This window comes from Microtus oregoni, unplaced genomic scaffold (assembly GCF_018167655.1).
Source record: "Microtus oregoni isolate MIOR12 unplaced genomic scaffold, Mior012 000006F_ref0000085, whole genome shotgun sequence".
NCBI classification, from domain to species: Eukaryota; Metazoa; Chordata; class Mammalia; order Rodentia; family Cricetidae; genus Microtus; species Microtus oregoni.
This window is the reverse complement of record NW_024543065.1, coordinates 42623814-42640705: the sequence shown is the minus strand read 5'-3', so window position 1 is coordinate 42640705 and position 16892 is coordinate 42623814. Positions and strand designations below refer to the sequence as shown.

Here is a 16892-nt window from a genome sequence, read left to right as displayed (position 1 = left end):
CATGGCCACTCCATTAGGAGGGAAGGTTTTTTATTGTAAGCTAGTATAGAGAATATCCAGAGTAGAGAGGGAAAGAAACAGACTGGACATGGCAAGGGTTATGGAAGTGGGAATAGCAGAAGATGGCAGAGATACCAAGAAATAGTGGGGGCTGGGGAGAAATCTTGCTGTTATATAGAGAAGAAATGGCTATACAGGAGAAGGGAAGTCTGGGAAGGTGGGAAGGTCCAGGATGCCAGTGTGGGGCGTTTGAAATGTATACTATACTTATGAATAGGGACTGACTGTAGGAGTCTGGAGGCCAGCATGGGCTTTGATATGCAACCATAGGCACATACCAGCAGAGAGCCATATCTCCCTGTGTCAGAGGTAAGGGAGATGACTCCTTTTGCAAGACTGGAACTGTTTCACAAGTTCCTGAGGAATGCTGGCTTTTATCTAGCTACCTTCTATAGTATAGCTCAAGCTGGGCCAAGAGAGTCATACTGCCCAGCCCTCTAGAATTTGGGGAATTGGAGTGTCCTTTAAACCAGACAGTATGAAGTAAGACAAATGAAGTTTGGACCAGCCTTTTCCCAGTGACTACTAGGAATTTTATGGGAGTCTAGGACATGCATCTTGTTCCTGCAGGCAGACAGATGGCTGACATACAGCTGGCAAGAGGAGATAAGTGGTGGCTTCAAGAGCTAACGTGCAAGTCATTCTACTGAGGAGATGGCCCTGTCTTGATGACTCTCAATTAGGAAAGCCGGGGCTTGTAGAATCAGGAAGGAGGGAATTCTTCGCCCCCATCACATCCTGTGCCTATGTTTCAGGCATCTACAACTTCCCTGCTGGGCCACATGGCTCAGGACCAGACTGTAGAACCATGTCTCCAGTCTTACCTGCTTTCTTCTATCTTGGTGAGTCCTGAGGGTTGACCTGGGAAGTACTGTGAAACCGTCTCTGTGTACAAAGGAATGAAAACCATCTTATCAGTGGTGAATCTCAAAACAAGAATGGGAGGCTATGAGGTTCCATTTCTTGGAAGGAAGAACAGGGATGTGATGCATTTGGGTTAATTGTTTTGATTTGCTTTGGCTTGGCCAGGACACTTGAACAGGTGTTTCAGGCCTTGCCACACTTTCCACCTTTATACCAGCAACACTAGGGCTGTTTTCTTTCCTCCCTTCCTCCTCCTCTATCCACTTAAAACTCATTAATCATTTATTTATTTGCTTATTCAGGTGTGTGTGTGTGTGTGTGTGTGTGTGTGTGTGTGTGTGTTCTTGTGTACCGTGGAGGTTAGAGGGTATCTTATTTCCTTCCATCATGTTATGTCTTGGGGAATCAAACTCAGGCCATCCATTTTGGTGGCAAGCATCCTTACTTATTGAGTCACCTCATTGGCCCTCTTTTTTTCTTTCCTCTTCATAGCTTTCTTTTCTTTCTTCTTGCCTTTTAAAACTTTACAACTCTTTTCTTTTTCACTTGCTTCTTTTCTCCCCCTCTTCTTTCTCATTCTGTTTTTTCCTCTTTATTTCACATTTATTTGTTCCCATGTGGGCTTGATAACATTTGGGCTAGTTCACAATTCTAATCTGTCTATATGTGCTTTGATAGCAGAGCACATTAGAATCTTTGCCAAATGACACACGGTGGAGCATGTGTTTTTCTTGCCCACTCTTTACCACGCTGGTACTTTCAGGTTGCATCATTACTTCCTTATTTTATTAGAAGAACTTCATGACCTAAAGAGGTAGAGTAGACAGAGGACTGTTGAGTTCTTGGGAATAAGAGGAATCCTCTGAATACAAGCAATCTGTCACTCACTCTTTAATACACTTATTCAATGCTTATTATGGGTTAGACATTATTCTGTGATGCCTTCTCCTTCCCTCTTTGTTTTTTTTAAAAATATAACTCAATTAATGCCCAATAGCTGAATGAGGCAGGGACAGTAATTGACCTCACTTTATAAGTAAATAAACTAAAACTTCAGAAGGTTAATAAGCACTTTGTGACATAGCAGGGATTCAAATATAAACCAAGGAGTTTTGCTGCTATCTCTACATTTATTTTTCCAACATGAAAGACCAATTTGATGGTTTATTCTGCTTATGAAAATAATTTATATGTTTTATAACAATTTAAATATCATGCATGTGACTCTGTTTCTGGACTTTGCTCAGTCACAGGTCTTTCTTTCCTTATACTCATGCCACACTCTTATTTTAAAATTTAATTTATCTCTATCTCCACACTTTAAAATGCTTATATTCTTCCTTTTGTATGTGGGAGGAGAGACCTGTCTGTTCTTTTTTTCATTGTCATAAAAGGTAAATATATTTACAGTGAAAGAAAATGATGTTTTGATAAATGTCCACATATAAAATAGCTAACTTAAGCTAATTAACATGCATTGCATATATGCTAATTTTTGTTTTTAGGATATCTATTATTTTGTTTTTACATCCCAACCAAAGTTTCCCCTTCCTCTTCTCCTCCTAATTCCTCCCCCAACTCCTCTTTCTCTCCCCCATCTACTCCTCTTCCTCTGTTTCTCTTCAGATATGGGTGGACCTCCCATGGATATCAGTCAGCCATGGTATACCAAGTTGCAGTGAGACTAGTTACCTCCTCTTCTACTAAGGCTGAATGAGGCAATTTGGTTGGAGGAATGGGTGCCAAAAGCAGGCTACAGAGTCAGAGACAGCCTCTGCTACCCCTGTTAGAAGTCTTACAAGAAGATCGCATATATTCTAATTTCTAAAATGATGAGAACATTAAAAAAATTCAGAATAAAATACTATGTGTTGCTATCTCTCAGCACTGAAAATACCTGTTGCAGAGTCCATGCTGGCATTTGGCTGTTCTCATCCTGCTCTCTACCCTAACCTTCTCCAGCTTATTAACTTGCTCCCAGGTTCTCATCCCTATATAACCCTTCCATTTCAGCCCCGTGCCCTGTTGGTGATCTCTTGGTTTCTTCTCTCATCCTCTCTCTGGTCTGTCCCTTTCAACACACAGTCTCTTTTCTCACAGCCCAGTTCATTTTACTGGTCATGTTCAGTCTACTACTTTCCTCTCCCTGCTCTGGAAGCTTCCAGATGGTTTGGGCTGTACTCTCTCCCTCACATCTACAATAAAAACCTTCCTCTTAACCATAAAATATGTTATTAATAACAAACGAACCATACACAGAGAGCATGTGGCAGCACACACAAGACCTGACAGGGTCAAGCCAGGCAGAGTCCCACTCCAATCAAGAAGTTATTTATAAGTGATGTCCACTGACAAAGGGAAAATCAGTTTTCTCTAATGGAGTGTTTACTGGGTACATCATACTCCATATTTCAGGGTAGGTTCATGCTCTGGAGTAAATATGAACCCCATGTTTTGTGGGCTTTTGTTTTGGTATTATTTTTGACTAATTGCTTTTTGTTTGTTTGTTTGACTTTTTTTTTTAAAAAGCAAGACAGAACATAAAGTTGAGAGCACAGGGAGGTGAGGAGGATTTTGGAGGAATTAGTGGAGGGCAAACATGATCAAAATATACTGTATGAAAATTATTTTATTATAAAAAGTTACAGTCCCCTAACACACACACACACACACACACACACACACACACACACACACACACACACAGAGAGAGAGAGAGAGAGAGAGAGAGAGAGAGAGAGAAAGAGAGAGAGAAAGAGAGAGAGAAATTAACCAGACACACAGACTACGCAACTCAATGAACTTCTGTATAGTTAGTGTAGACATTCAGAACAGAAGCTGTGGAACTCAACATTGGATTTTACACTTTCACAATCAAATACATTTTTATGCTCTTGTCTTCGTTAGGTTAGGGTTTTATTTCTGTGAAGAGACACCATGACCAGGGCTACTCTTATAAAGGAAAGCATTTAACTGGGGGGGCTTACAGTTCAGAGACTTAGTCCATTATCATCATGGCAGGAAGCGTGGTGGTGTCCAGGCAGACATGAGAGTTCTACATCTGGATCCTCAGGCAGCAGAAAGAGAATGCCACAGTGGGTGTGGCTTGAGCATCTGAAACTTTACAGCCCACTCCCAGTGACACAGTTCTTCCAAAAAAGGCCACACTTTTTAATAGTGTCTCTCCCTATGGGCTTATGGGAGTCAGTTTTACTTAAACATCACATCATTTATCGATCACCCAAAACAAAAAAATCCATGACAGAATTAGAACTGGAAAAACAACAGACTTTACATCCTCTTTCCTGACTCATATCCATCAGCTGCATCCAGTTCTTCCTCATTCCCCGATATTCAGCCTTTCTCCCTCTCTTTTCTTCATGTTATATTGTACCCACATATATATTTGTTTACACATACACATATATTATTGATTAAATGCCTCATACCTTGTATTCTAAGTCATCCATTTTCCTGTAAATGTTTTAATTACATTTTTCTTTAGAGTGGAATAATATTCCATGAAATATTGTTGTTATTGTAGTCACTACCCTGTTCAATATAGCTCTTGAATTTGTCTGTCTGACCGAAATTTCTCCTCCTCTGATTACAATCTTCCCCAATCCCTACCCCATCACTTATAACCACCATTCCATTTTCTTTGCTTTTATGAGTTTCCAAGTGCATCTTCTTTCCTGCTAAACTCTTCTGTTAGCATTTGGATCTGTTTACTACTAGATGTGAGGTCATGGGTGAGATACTGTAGGCTGATTACAAAACAGAACTGGACGATGGTGGCTGTGAATCTAGACATCCAAATCTCCGTCTTCATCAAGGAAGTCAACATTTGTTTACAGTATGTGTAGAGTTAAATTTTTTACAGATATGAAAATATGGAAAGGAAAAGCTAAAGGAGCCAAGAGCATGTGTATTGGGGGAATGATGGGATGAGTCTAGACAGGATGGGGAGAAATCCTTGTTTTGACTTAAAATATATTTTAAGATTTATTTTTTTTACTTTTCATGTATGTATATTTATCCATATGTATATATGTGCACTCATGGAAGCCAAGAGAGGGTCTTGGATCCCCTGGACTTAAGTGAGCCACTACACAGTGGTGCTGAGATCCAGTCCTAGCCGCCTTGAAAGAGCAGCAAGTGCTCTTAACCTCTAAGCAATTTCTCCAGCTCCTTGACTCAATTTTTTCTATTTTAAAAATATACATAATTATGTTAAGTGAAATAACTCAGACAAAGGAGTGAAAATACGGTGTTGTGGGATATTTGTACACTGTGTGAAGATGCATTGCTGTGATTTGTGTAATAAAGAGTTGAATGGCCAATAGCTAGGACAGAGAAGATAGGTGGAATTTTCTGGGAGAGAGAGGAAGAGGAGGAGGAATCTAGGTGCATGGATTATGACAGCAAGATGCCAGGGACAGGGAGATACTGAAGAGGTTGGACATATGGAACAGAATAGAGGTGCCCAAGCCATGTGAAAGAACATAGGTTAATAAAAGCAGGTTAATTTAAGTTAGAAGAGCTAGTGGGACAATCCTAAACTAATGGCCAAGCATTTCTAATTAATAATAAATCTCTGTGCCATTATTTTTAGACTGGTGGTCTGATGAAAAAGTATTGCTACAATATAGTGTTTTCTCTCATATGGGGAACTTAGATTTAAAATTTTGTGTGTGGTGTGTGTGTGTGTGAGTGTGTCTGTGTGTGATTGTTATGTAGGTTTTAAAACCAGAGAGAGGATCATGAGAGAGTAGAAAGAGATCTTAAGGGATATGGAAAATAGAGAGGACAATGGAATTTACATATTAAGAAACTGGGAGGGGGCGGGACTGAAGGAAGGACTGTGGGAGGGAAGTGAATGAGTGAAGAGAACATAGTATATGTATGAAGATGCCACACTGTAACCCATTATTTTGTATGCTAGACTAAAATTAATTAAATATTGTTAGTGACATTTAGTACTTTGATGTTACGGTGCAGTCAGCACTTCTGTCTTCTTCCATGACATTCTTTCCACTCCTGAAGAAACTCTGTACTTATTGAACACAGACCCACTTCTATCATCCAACATAAGCGCTGGTCTGCACCTATTGCTTTACCTTTTCTGAACACTTCACATAAGTGATACCACAAACATTTCTTCAACTTTCAAAGAATGAGTTACTTGAGAATTTTGTGTGATGTGTTTAGATCACATTCACTTCCCCCACAATCCACTACTTTTCACTATTCACACAACTTTTCTTTGTGTGTGTATTTTTAAATTTAAACCTTTCAAGTAATTTGTGCTGTCCATGTAGTCTTGGGTATGTGGGCTTCCACTGGATAACAATCAAATTATGGGGCGGTAGCACACCCTTAAAGAAAACGAACTCTCTCTCCTAGTAGCTATCAAATGCCAGTAACTCACTGTTGGGACTTCATGCTTACCATTCCTCTTCTGACTGGGATTTGGTTTTGAGAGCCAGCCTTTTCCAGCTGAATGATATGCAGCAGTGTCTTCTGAAATAGTAAAGCAATTATGATCTGGGTATGTAGGTCAGTTGAGTGACTTGCCTAGCATCGGTGAAAGCCTGGGTTCTATCCCCAGTACCACACAAAACCAGGTGTGGTGATGTATGAATGCCTACAATCCCAGCACTCAAGGGATGGAGGCAGTGGGATCAGAAATTCAAGACCATCCTCTGTTACAGACCAAGTCTGAGGCCAGCCTAGGTTGCGTACATCAACACAAATGTAAGATAATTATGATACAAGTTAATGCACATGCATAGCTCTCCACTCAAGGGAGTCTCTAGTCTCTGGTTCTTTTCCTCAGGGCTGTGTGTACTGCAAGCGATGCAAGCCCAGAGTGGTGAGTACATCTTCTCAGTACCCCCATGCCTCCCCAGGATTCAACTAGTAAGAGATCTTGCATGCTAACCTAGAGGCTGTGCTTCCCTCCCAAGGCCCATTCCCTAAGCCTTCACTCTGGGCTGAGCCCAGTTCCCTGGTGGCCCTGGGGCAGTCAGTCACTCTGAGGTGCCAGGGGCCTCCGGTTGTGGATTTATATCGCCTGGAGAAACTGAAATCTCAGAAATATGAAGATAAAAACTTTCTCTTCATTAAGAGCATGCAAACAAGCCACGCGGGACACTACCGCTGCTCATATCAGAATGGGAGTCACTGGTCTCCCCCAAGCGACCACCTTGAGCTAATAGCTACAGGTAACTGGACGGAGGGATGGGGTGTTGTTGGTCTTGTGGCTCCAGTTCTGGACTTGGAGAGGGTGAAAGTGAGGCATGTGGGTGCTAGATGGTAAACCCCTAAATTCCCTGGTGCTAGTATTAGAATGAGACAAATGAGTCTTGGTCTTGCTTAGTATATTCAGTGAATATAGGGGTGGTGTCTCCAGAATAGTCATCAGTCAAGACAAGTTACATTTTAATGTGATGCAAGAAATTAAAAAATCATTCTTGGATAATTTCATGCCTGCAAACAATGAACTATAAATCATGCCCATCGCCTACGCCACACCTCCAACACTATGCCATTTCTCCTAACACATCCCTTCCCAACTTCATGTTTTCCCCTTAAAATAAAACTCACTAAGTCTAGTTAGAGCTGCCTATCTTTGCATGGGTATGGGGACATCCCTGGAAAAGATTTTCCTTCTCCCAACAGCTGTCAGCTGCTGGCAACTCCTCAGTTAGGAAGGCCCTCTCCCTTCCAATATTAAAATACTGGCTTGATCTTGTATAGGTGTTCATAGCTGCTGTGAGATCATATTTTATAAACCTTCTCCATGCTTTTAATTTTTTCCTGCTCCCTCTTCCTCAGTGTTTCTTGAGTCTTAGAAGGCATGTGCATTAAGTCTTCTGTGTAGGCCTGAGCTAGATTGTCATGTAGTCTCAGAGTTTTTAAATTTTATTTTTAAAATAATCTTTTTTTATTTTACATACCAATTCCAGTTCCCTCCCTCTCCTCCTCCTGCTCCCTTTACCTTACCTTTTCCCATTCCCCATCTTCTCCTCAGAGAGGGTGAGGCAACCCATGGGGAACCAACAAAGTCTGTCACATCACTTGAGGCAGAATGAAGCTGGCCCCACCCCCGAATCTAGGCTGAGCAAGCCATTCCTCCAAAGGGAATGGGCTCCAAAAAGCCAGTTCGTGCACTAGGGATAGATACTGGTTCCATTGCCAGTGGCCCTGCAAACTGCCCAAGAGAGGATGCCTTAACTGCTCTTCCCCTGTAATCAGACTGAGAACTAACCTAATTATCATCATAGAATCTTCATCCAGTGACTAATGGAAGCAGGTGCAGAGATCCTCAGCTAAGCACTGGGCCCAGTTCTTGTATTTGCAGAGTTTTAAGCACCTACAGAGTCATCTCCTCCGCGTGCTTCCTGTCTTTAACACAGTTTTCTCTCTTTCCAGGCGTTTATGATAAGCCCTCCCTCTCAGCTTATCCGAGCTCAGCAGTTCCTCCAGGCAGGAACGTGACTCTGCAGTGCCGGACTAAACATGGTTTTGATCAATTTGCTCTACACAAAGACCAGGATACTGGGCTTTATAAGAAACATGAGGGATGGTACCACCGGGCTAATTTCTCCATCATCAAAGTGACTGCTGCTCACAGCAGGATTTACCGGTGTTACAGCTTTTCCAGCTCATCTCCATACTTGTGGTCAGCCCCCAGTGACCCCCTGGTGCTTGTGGTTACAGGTAAGTGGGTCCACATCCAAGATTCTTTTCTCTAGTATTTGTAAACCCTTGTGGAAATTTCGAGGGAGTCAGAGGTTTGGCCAACGAGAGCCTCCAGCTCCAGTCAGCTTTGGAGGTGTATGAGTGTCTTACAGCTGCTGTAACAAATCACAATAGACTCTCGCTGGCTCACTGTAATGTAAATTTATTGCTTTAGCATTGTGAAGGTCTCAAGTCTGTGAAAGGTCTCACCGTTATAAAATAAAGCTGTCAATTATTGCAGTTACAGTTGCATCAGGTAAGGTATATAACCGATCAGAGGAAAGTATACAGAAAAAAAAAATTCGCCTCTCAAGTGATTAAGTATTAATAAACATGAAAGAGTGCTTCACATCACTAGCACAGGAGAAGTGCATATTAAGATTTGTAAGATTCCAGCTCACCCCAATCAAAATGGTGGTCATCAATAAAATGAACAACAAATCCTGATGAGAATGTGGACAAAAGTGGACTGTTATCAATGGTCACTGGGAATGGAAAAATAGTCCAATCACTTATGGAAACCAATATGGAGTTCCCTTAGCAAATTAAACATGTGTAACTCAGCTAAACATGTATCACAGAGACACTTGTAAACCATTGCTTAATTGTAACCCTGTTTGCAACAGTGAAGTTATGCAACCAACTTACATGGCCATCAACAGAGGGATGAATAAAGATATTAAATGTAGTTCTTAAACAAAGGGATAATTTTTAGCCATTAGGACAGATGTCACATGTTTTCTCTCGTTTGTGAGTCATAGATTTTATATAGATACATAAGGTATGGTTTCCTAGTCTGGTAGGAGTCTGTGGAGAGCTTCAGATGTGTAAATCTCCACCAGTGTACCCTACGAAATTGTACTAGGATATACTTACTTAAGCCTGACCATATCTTCAGAATGGTAGAGTTACTGAATCTCTGCTTACTTGTTACTGAAAGTGACAGTTATCTGCAGCTATGGTATATATAGTGTGTGCGGTCATATGCTCACAAGTGAGCCAGTACTCAATACAGCTCAACTGCTCACACTCATAAACCTGCCTATCCTGGGATGATGGGAGAGAGGATGAGGAACTATTGATTGGAGGATCATATGCATATGAGGCCTTTGTGAAAGGTATTGTTTCCCTGATTTCTTCCTCAGACAATTTGACATTTGTATATAAGAAAGCTACTGATTTTTTTAGTTACTCTTGTATTCAGCCACATTGCTGAAAATATTTATCAGTTGTAGCAGTTATATGGTGGAATATTAGGGTCATGTATGTGTGCTATTATATCATTTGCAAATAAAGATACTCTGACATAAAAAAAATCTTATTTCTACATACAACAGGAAAGCTGAAGCAAAACTATCTAGGATAGTGGTTCTCAACCTGTGCGTTATGATTCCTTATGGAGGTTGAATGACTCTTCCACAAGGGTTGCTAAGACCACCATAAAACCTACATATTCACATTACAATTCAGAACAGTAGCAAAATCACAGTTATGAAGTAGCCCTGAAAATAATGGTTGGGGGTCACCACAACTTGAGGAACTGTATTAAAGGGTAACAGCGTTAGGAAGTTTGAGAACCACTAATCTAGGAGAAGCAAGGGGACTAATGGGAGGGATGAGAAAGTGGAGGGAAACAGGGCAGGGAAAATCTGTTCAAAGTACATTATATACATACATATATACATACATATGCATTTTCATATAAATACACAAAATAGCCTTACATAATCTAGTATAATAAAGAAACAGTTAAGGACAACAAAAAGTTACAAAGGTCTATGGTATATAAAAAAATCAAATTAAATAAAATGAAATGCATTGTTGAAATTTTAGTGGCAAAATCCCTTTTGTTTATTTTTTGGGAGCACTTTGGGTCTGTTAGCCTTAAATTGATTTGGACTAGAGGGTCACTCTTCGGTGACAAAAACCTGAGAGAGAGGACTGAAGATAAAGAAGACAAAGTTTGGGACTGGAAGTCTTGTACATGCTGTGACTTATGCCAAGCAAACCTTTTAGGAAACCCACTTAGATAGTATTGTCAGGGGAGAAATGGGACAGAGAGAGCAGAAGCTATCATGCAATGAGACGAAGTCAGCATGAGGCTGACCAAGCAGTGTTACACAAGGGGAACACAGTGTCTCAAGATCATGCCAGAGCGAGACACAGTGGCCTTATGACTGACAACTCCAGTTGTCTCAGTGGGGAAAGGCCAAGTTTCTAGGAACCAGAACTTTGACTCTTTTAAGGTCCTGGCCCCCAGTCCGGAGCAAGGACAAAGAACTAAGTTACTTTTGTCCTTTCTTCAGGGCATCTGAAAAAGCCCTGGGTCCATACCGCTCTCTACATTTTGTCATTGTGTCAAGTTGCCTTGAAAAAATTTACAGGAAGAACGATTTATTTTTGTTTATAGTGTCAGAGGCTTCACCCGTATTCCTGGGGTCATGGTAAGGCAGAAGAACTTCAAGGCAGAAAGATGTAGTAGAGCAAGGTCATTGAGCTTGTGGCAGCCAGGAAGGAAAATGATCATAGGAAGGGACTAAGTCAAGCTATACTCTCCAAAGACATACACCCTCAGTGACTGACTTCACATTCTCCCACAACCCAATAGCACATTCAGAATTTGAATCCATCGGTGGATTAATCCATTGGTTGTGTTGGATCTTGATGTGGGATACTCCTCTGTATGCTGTGAATATCTGTTACTCTCGTTGGTTGATAAATAAAGCTGCTTTGGCCTATGGCAAGACAGGACAGAGCTAGGTGGGAAATCCAAGCAGAGAGGCAGTGAGAAGAAGGGCGGAGTCTGAGAGACACCAGCCTCTAAGGAAGCACGACATGTAAAATATAAGGTAGCAAGCCACCAACCATGTGGCCAAACATAGATAAAAATTATGGGTTAATTTAAGTTGTAAGAGCTAGTTAATAACAAGTCTGAACTAATAGGCCTAATAGTTTGTAATTAATATTAAGTCTCAGGAACTGGCAGGTGGGAGAGAAACCTCCAGTTATAGGATGCTTTTTGATGTAATTGTCTCTGGAAATATTCTTATAGACACACCTAGAGGTGTGTGTTCCTAGTTTCTTAGGTATCTCTCAATCTAGATAAGTTGATAGACAAAAGGTATCATACACTTATTTTAAAAATATAATAGTATAAGTAAAATCTGAAGGTTTTTCCTCTTTGATTCTCCAAACCACAACTAATCATTAGATTTTCTTCTTTAGCAATTTTATTGTCTATGGAAATAATAAGCCTGAGTTAAAATGATTAGTTCATCAAGAAAAAGAGATATAAATATATCAAAGATTATGAGACAGATTACCGGGGTGACTCATATGACATAGGGTCTTCTAGACATGATATGGAAGCTGCACCAATGAAATTTCGACAATATGGTTGCCCAATCAAAACAAGCATAATGGCAGCTCCAGCTGACATTGCCAACTGAGTGAAATCTCACAAGGGCCCCCCACTAGATGACAAGGTATAGGTAATCAGTGGCTCCTAAGAGAGGGAGAATTTGTCTTCTCTGGGGACAAACCTCATGATAGGTTATTCAATATCAAGTAGACAGCCCTAAACACATATGTACATATGAGCAACATTAAAGGTACTCATTAGGTTATATGTTATATACACACAATAATGAATAAGAGGTCATGAATTTGAGATGGAGTAGGGGAGACATGAGGTGAGCTGGAGAGAGGAAAGTGTGGGGTGGTGGAAATGATATAAACACAGAACCTATGTATGAAATTCTCAAAAAATTAAACAAGAAATCAGTGAACATGTAACAACATAGCAAGAATTATTTTACATTCATAAATTGCTGAGTTTTTACTTTTGCTTTAATTTTTATAGTACTTTATTTTTTTCTCCTTTAAAAATTTTATGTTTTAAACTCATGACCTTATGTATCCCAGACTGGTTTGAACTTACTATGTAGTGGAGGATAACCTTGAACTTCTGAGTACTGAGTTACAGGCTTCAGCTACTATGTCTGGTTTATGTGGTGCTGGGGATGGAGCACAGGGCTTTGTGCATAAGAAAGCTATTACAACTGCATTGCACCTTCAGTCTACATTTTGACTTTTCAGTTTTGATTTTTCAATAGAATAAAGACAAGAAAGCATTATTAAAGAACTGAAATCCTGAATAGTTATAGATTATAAATATGATTTAAAATAATGAATGTATCTCTGCTAGGGCACATACTCAGCTTGCACAAGGCACCCAGGTTCACTTCCAAGTACAAAAAATGTATGAATGAATAAATACAATGAATAAATAATCAGAATACTGTATATTGTTTTAAGTGTTTACCTCCTCTCTCATTGTATACTCCCTCTCACCTGTGATTCCTAATGCATTTCCAAAACTTTACCCATGGTTCATGTCTCCACATATAATTCCTGGGGACAAGTACCAGTCAAGTGACAAATGACAAGTGAGGGGATAGGTGACAAGGGTCCATGGAAGACAAAGGTAAGAAAGCAACTGTACAATGTACCAGGGGAACAGGCCAAGCATGCTTTTCAATCAGTCAGCAGTGGGAGCTTCTTCATACTCATTTGCTACATGAGAAAAATCAAGTCACAGAAATGTCTCATTGTTTGTTCAGAATTCACAGTTAACAAACTTACAGGGTACTGGCTTCTCTTCTTTTCTGATTTCTCAGGACCCTCTGCCACTCCCAGTCAGGTACTCACAGAGGTACCATCTCCCACAACAGGTGAGTTCAGTAGTTTCTGGTGTCTGGGGAAAGAAGTTCTATAATGAAGGTGCCCTCAAATGTAGTCCCTATCCTAAGAGTTTTATACTCACAGGCTTAATAGGTTCAGGAAACATTTTTGTTTAAACAATAGGCAATCTCATGTACAGATAATGGACTTAGGATAGAAGGAACATCCTGAACAAGAGGTTAATAACTGGTTCTTTTATGACACCTGTGTAAAACAGAGATACAATTCACATTCCATGTGCCCACTAAGATGGTTATAACTATACAAACACAAACTAACTAGATAATCAACCTATCAACCAACCAATCAACCAACAAGCTAAACAGTCAACAACCAACCAAACAAACAACTAGCCAATCAACCAACAAACAAACCAGATAAGCAATCAAGACACGTGTTGGAAAGATTTAGATACTTCTACAGTACTGGGGGGTTGTCAAATAAAGCATATAATTTGAAAATTAGTCTTATGGTCTCTCAGAAGTTAAATAGAATTATTCCGTGACCCAGTGATTCTGAAATTCTTGGAGTGGTACTAAAAAATTTGAAAACTTATTTGTTTTAGTTACTTTTTTTATTGCCATGATAAGACAGCATGACCAAGGTAACTTATAGAAGAGTTAACTTGGCCTTACAGTTTCAAGGGGTGAGTGAGTCTATGACCAACATTGTAGGGGAGCATGACAATAGATAGGCAGGCATGGCGCTGCAACTGTAACTGAGAGCTTGCATTTTGATCTACAGGTATGTGGGAGACAGGAGAGAGAGAGAGAGAGAGAGAGAGAGAGAGAGAGAGAGAGAGAGAAACTGAAAACAGGTGTGGGCTTTTGAAACCTTAAAGCCCACCCCAAGTGATATACCTCCAGCCACGAGGCCATCCATACCTGTTAAACTTTCCCAGTTTCTTCAAATGGGGAACAGACATTCAAATATATGAATCTGTGGAGGGAGCATTATCATTCAAACAGTTTCACTTATGTTCACACAAATACTTACACTTGAATGCTTATAACTGCATCATTTATACCAGCCCCAAAGTGGAAGCAAGTTAAATGCCTATCTGTTGAGATATGGTCCAATTCTATGAAGTCTTTGGGTACTAACCATGGCTGTGTAATCTCAGTAGTAGGGCAATGCATGTTAGTTGAGAGAACTTTAGAGAACTCAGTTATCTCAGAAGGGGTCTGGAGAGTGGGACCACTTGGGATGAACGGTTATTATTCTATTTCCTTATAACATTCCTGCTTATAACTCTTAGAATCCCCCAGGAGATCTTCTTCCTTACCCTCAACCAAGGTATCTACAGCTGGTAAGTAGCCTTTTAAAGCTTAATGCAAAAGGAGCATGAGGATGGGTTTTTGTTTCCCATCAGCAGAATCTATAGACATTTTTCTTTGATACAGAATTTTATGTAGCTAGTCTAACCTTAAGCCCACTATCTGGCAGAGGATGACCTTGAACTTCTGTTTCTCTTGCTTTCAACCCTTGAGTCCTGGGAGTAAAGGCATGTGCCATTACGCTCCTTTTATGTGGTGCTGCTTATGAAACTCAGGGCTTAATGTGTGCTAGGCAAAGCACTTAACCAGCTGAGTTATCTTTCTGACCCCCATATATATTTTTAATTTTTTTGTGGCAGAGGCCCACTATGTAACCCTGACTGGCTTCAAAGTTGCTATGTGGACCAGGGTGGCCCCAGATTCACAGATTTATAGGCCTCTGCTTCTTAAGAGCTGGGATTAAAGATGAGCACTACCACACCAGGCCCAAATTTATATTTTATATACACATTATATATAGCCTAAAGGCGATTTTACATAATAATTTTTTATCTAAAAATTGTATATACAGTATGTTATGATCATGCTCTTTTGTCTCCCCAATTCCTCTGGGTTTTGATTGCAATCTGTCCTATGAAGATTAGGTATGTATTTTCCTCACTTGTGGCATCATGTCAGTGCTTGGAAATGTAAAATTTTGTAGTATTTCATATTTTGGATTTCCAGATTAGCAATGCTGAACCTGTACTATTATGTATAAGTCAACCCATTGTATTATAGTATCGATTCCACTTGATAGATGATAAAATCGACTCACAGATGTTGAGATACTTTTTAGAGGTTCCTTATATAATAAGTGCTGTACAGGGAAGTCAAATCTGGGCAGCCTGACTCTATGGTTTATGTTCTTGTTAAATGTCACGAACTTCTGCCTCACAAGCACATGAGAACACATGTTTATATCCAACAGCGGCAATGCTTCCACTTCTTTATACTCGGCCCTTTCTTCATTCTTGAAGAAGTCTATGAATATCATTGTCTCTCCAGAGGAGTAAAGTCCTCCATTTGGTAAATGGTCCTGTCTATACCCACTTCACTTGTATCCCATCTCTTCATTAAGAGATTTTCCCTGTACATGGAATATATAGATCTATTATCTCAGGACCTGGTGCATAAAACATCAAGGGAAGTAGAATATTAGCATATAGAATTCAGAAATGATCAAGAAGGTTAAATGGGAAGGGTGAAAATTTCCCAATAGTCAAGTAAGGACATTCCCACTCTCCCTATTCTCTTAGAGTTTTCTTCTCTTATAAGCCATCAATATAACCAGGTGTTGATTGTCTGAGGAGGGATCATACTGGGATTCTAGGAAGGGATTGGTGAGAACATCACTCGATAGAGAACTGGGCTTCTTCACTTCTGACTCTTGATGGGGGATGGGGACCCTATGGGAATGTGATGAACATCATAGCTGATGGAAGATAATAGAATCTCAATCAGGGATATGGAGTTAGTCCTGGAGAAGAGCCTTTTTAGTCATTTTCAACTTTCTTCTTTTGTTTAGGGTTTTCCCACCAGCACTATGGCAATGGGAATCTGGTTCGGATATGCCTTGGTGCCATGATTATAATATTCCTGGTGGGGCTTCTGGCAGAGGATTGGCACAGTCGGAGGAAACGTCCATCACCCAGAATCAGAGCTGTGCAAAGACCACTCCCACCCCTCCCACTGGCCTAGAAATAACATGACTTGTAGGATAGAGGTTGATCAGATGTTCATAACCATGGACACCACCATTAGAACCTCAGACATGGATATAATCAAAAATGGGGAGGTTTTATAAAGAATGTGTATGGAGAATGACTCAGTTAACAAGGTAGGATGGAGGGCCATACACCTTCTTGGTGTTCAATCAAACAGTGGAGCCACTGTCTTCTTTGCTCTAAGAATTTGTTATGTTATGGGAAAATCTAGGGAAGGTCTATCTTTTTTATATCTTGCACATTGTAGACCTCATAATAGACCTTTGTAATGGCATTTCTTCAACTTTATCTAACATGGATTCTAGATTGATTTATCTATCTTATACAACTGACCTATTCCATTCTTTATATATCCAGTGTTCTCTGGCAGTCTGTGTTCCTCTATGGTAGTCCATAGATTTAGTCTTTACCCTAATCTCATCTTAAGTCACAGTTG

The 16892-nt window shown here is 40.1% G+C and overlaps 1 protein-coding gene across 1 annotated transcript; it reads left to right on the top strand.

Moving 5' to 3' along the window:
• The first annotated feature begins 868 nt into the window (after positions 1 to 868).
• On the top strand, positions 869 to 16430 carry Gp6 (glycoprotein VI platelet). Its single transcript, XM_041654994.1, is given in 9 exon segments — positions 869 to 902; positions 6764 to 6799; positions 6894 to 7151; positions 8362 to 8649; positions 13350 to 13403; positions 14672 to 14722; positions 15529 to 15530; positions 15710 to 15758; positions 16258 to 16430. Coding segments are annotated over 9 exon segments (945 nt in total).
• The last annotated feature ends 462 nt before the right edge of the window (positions 16431 to 16892 follow it).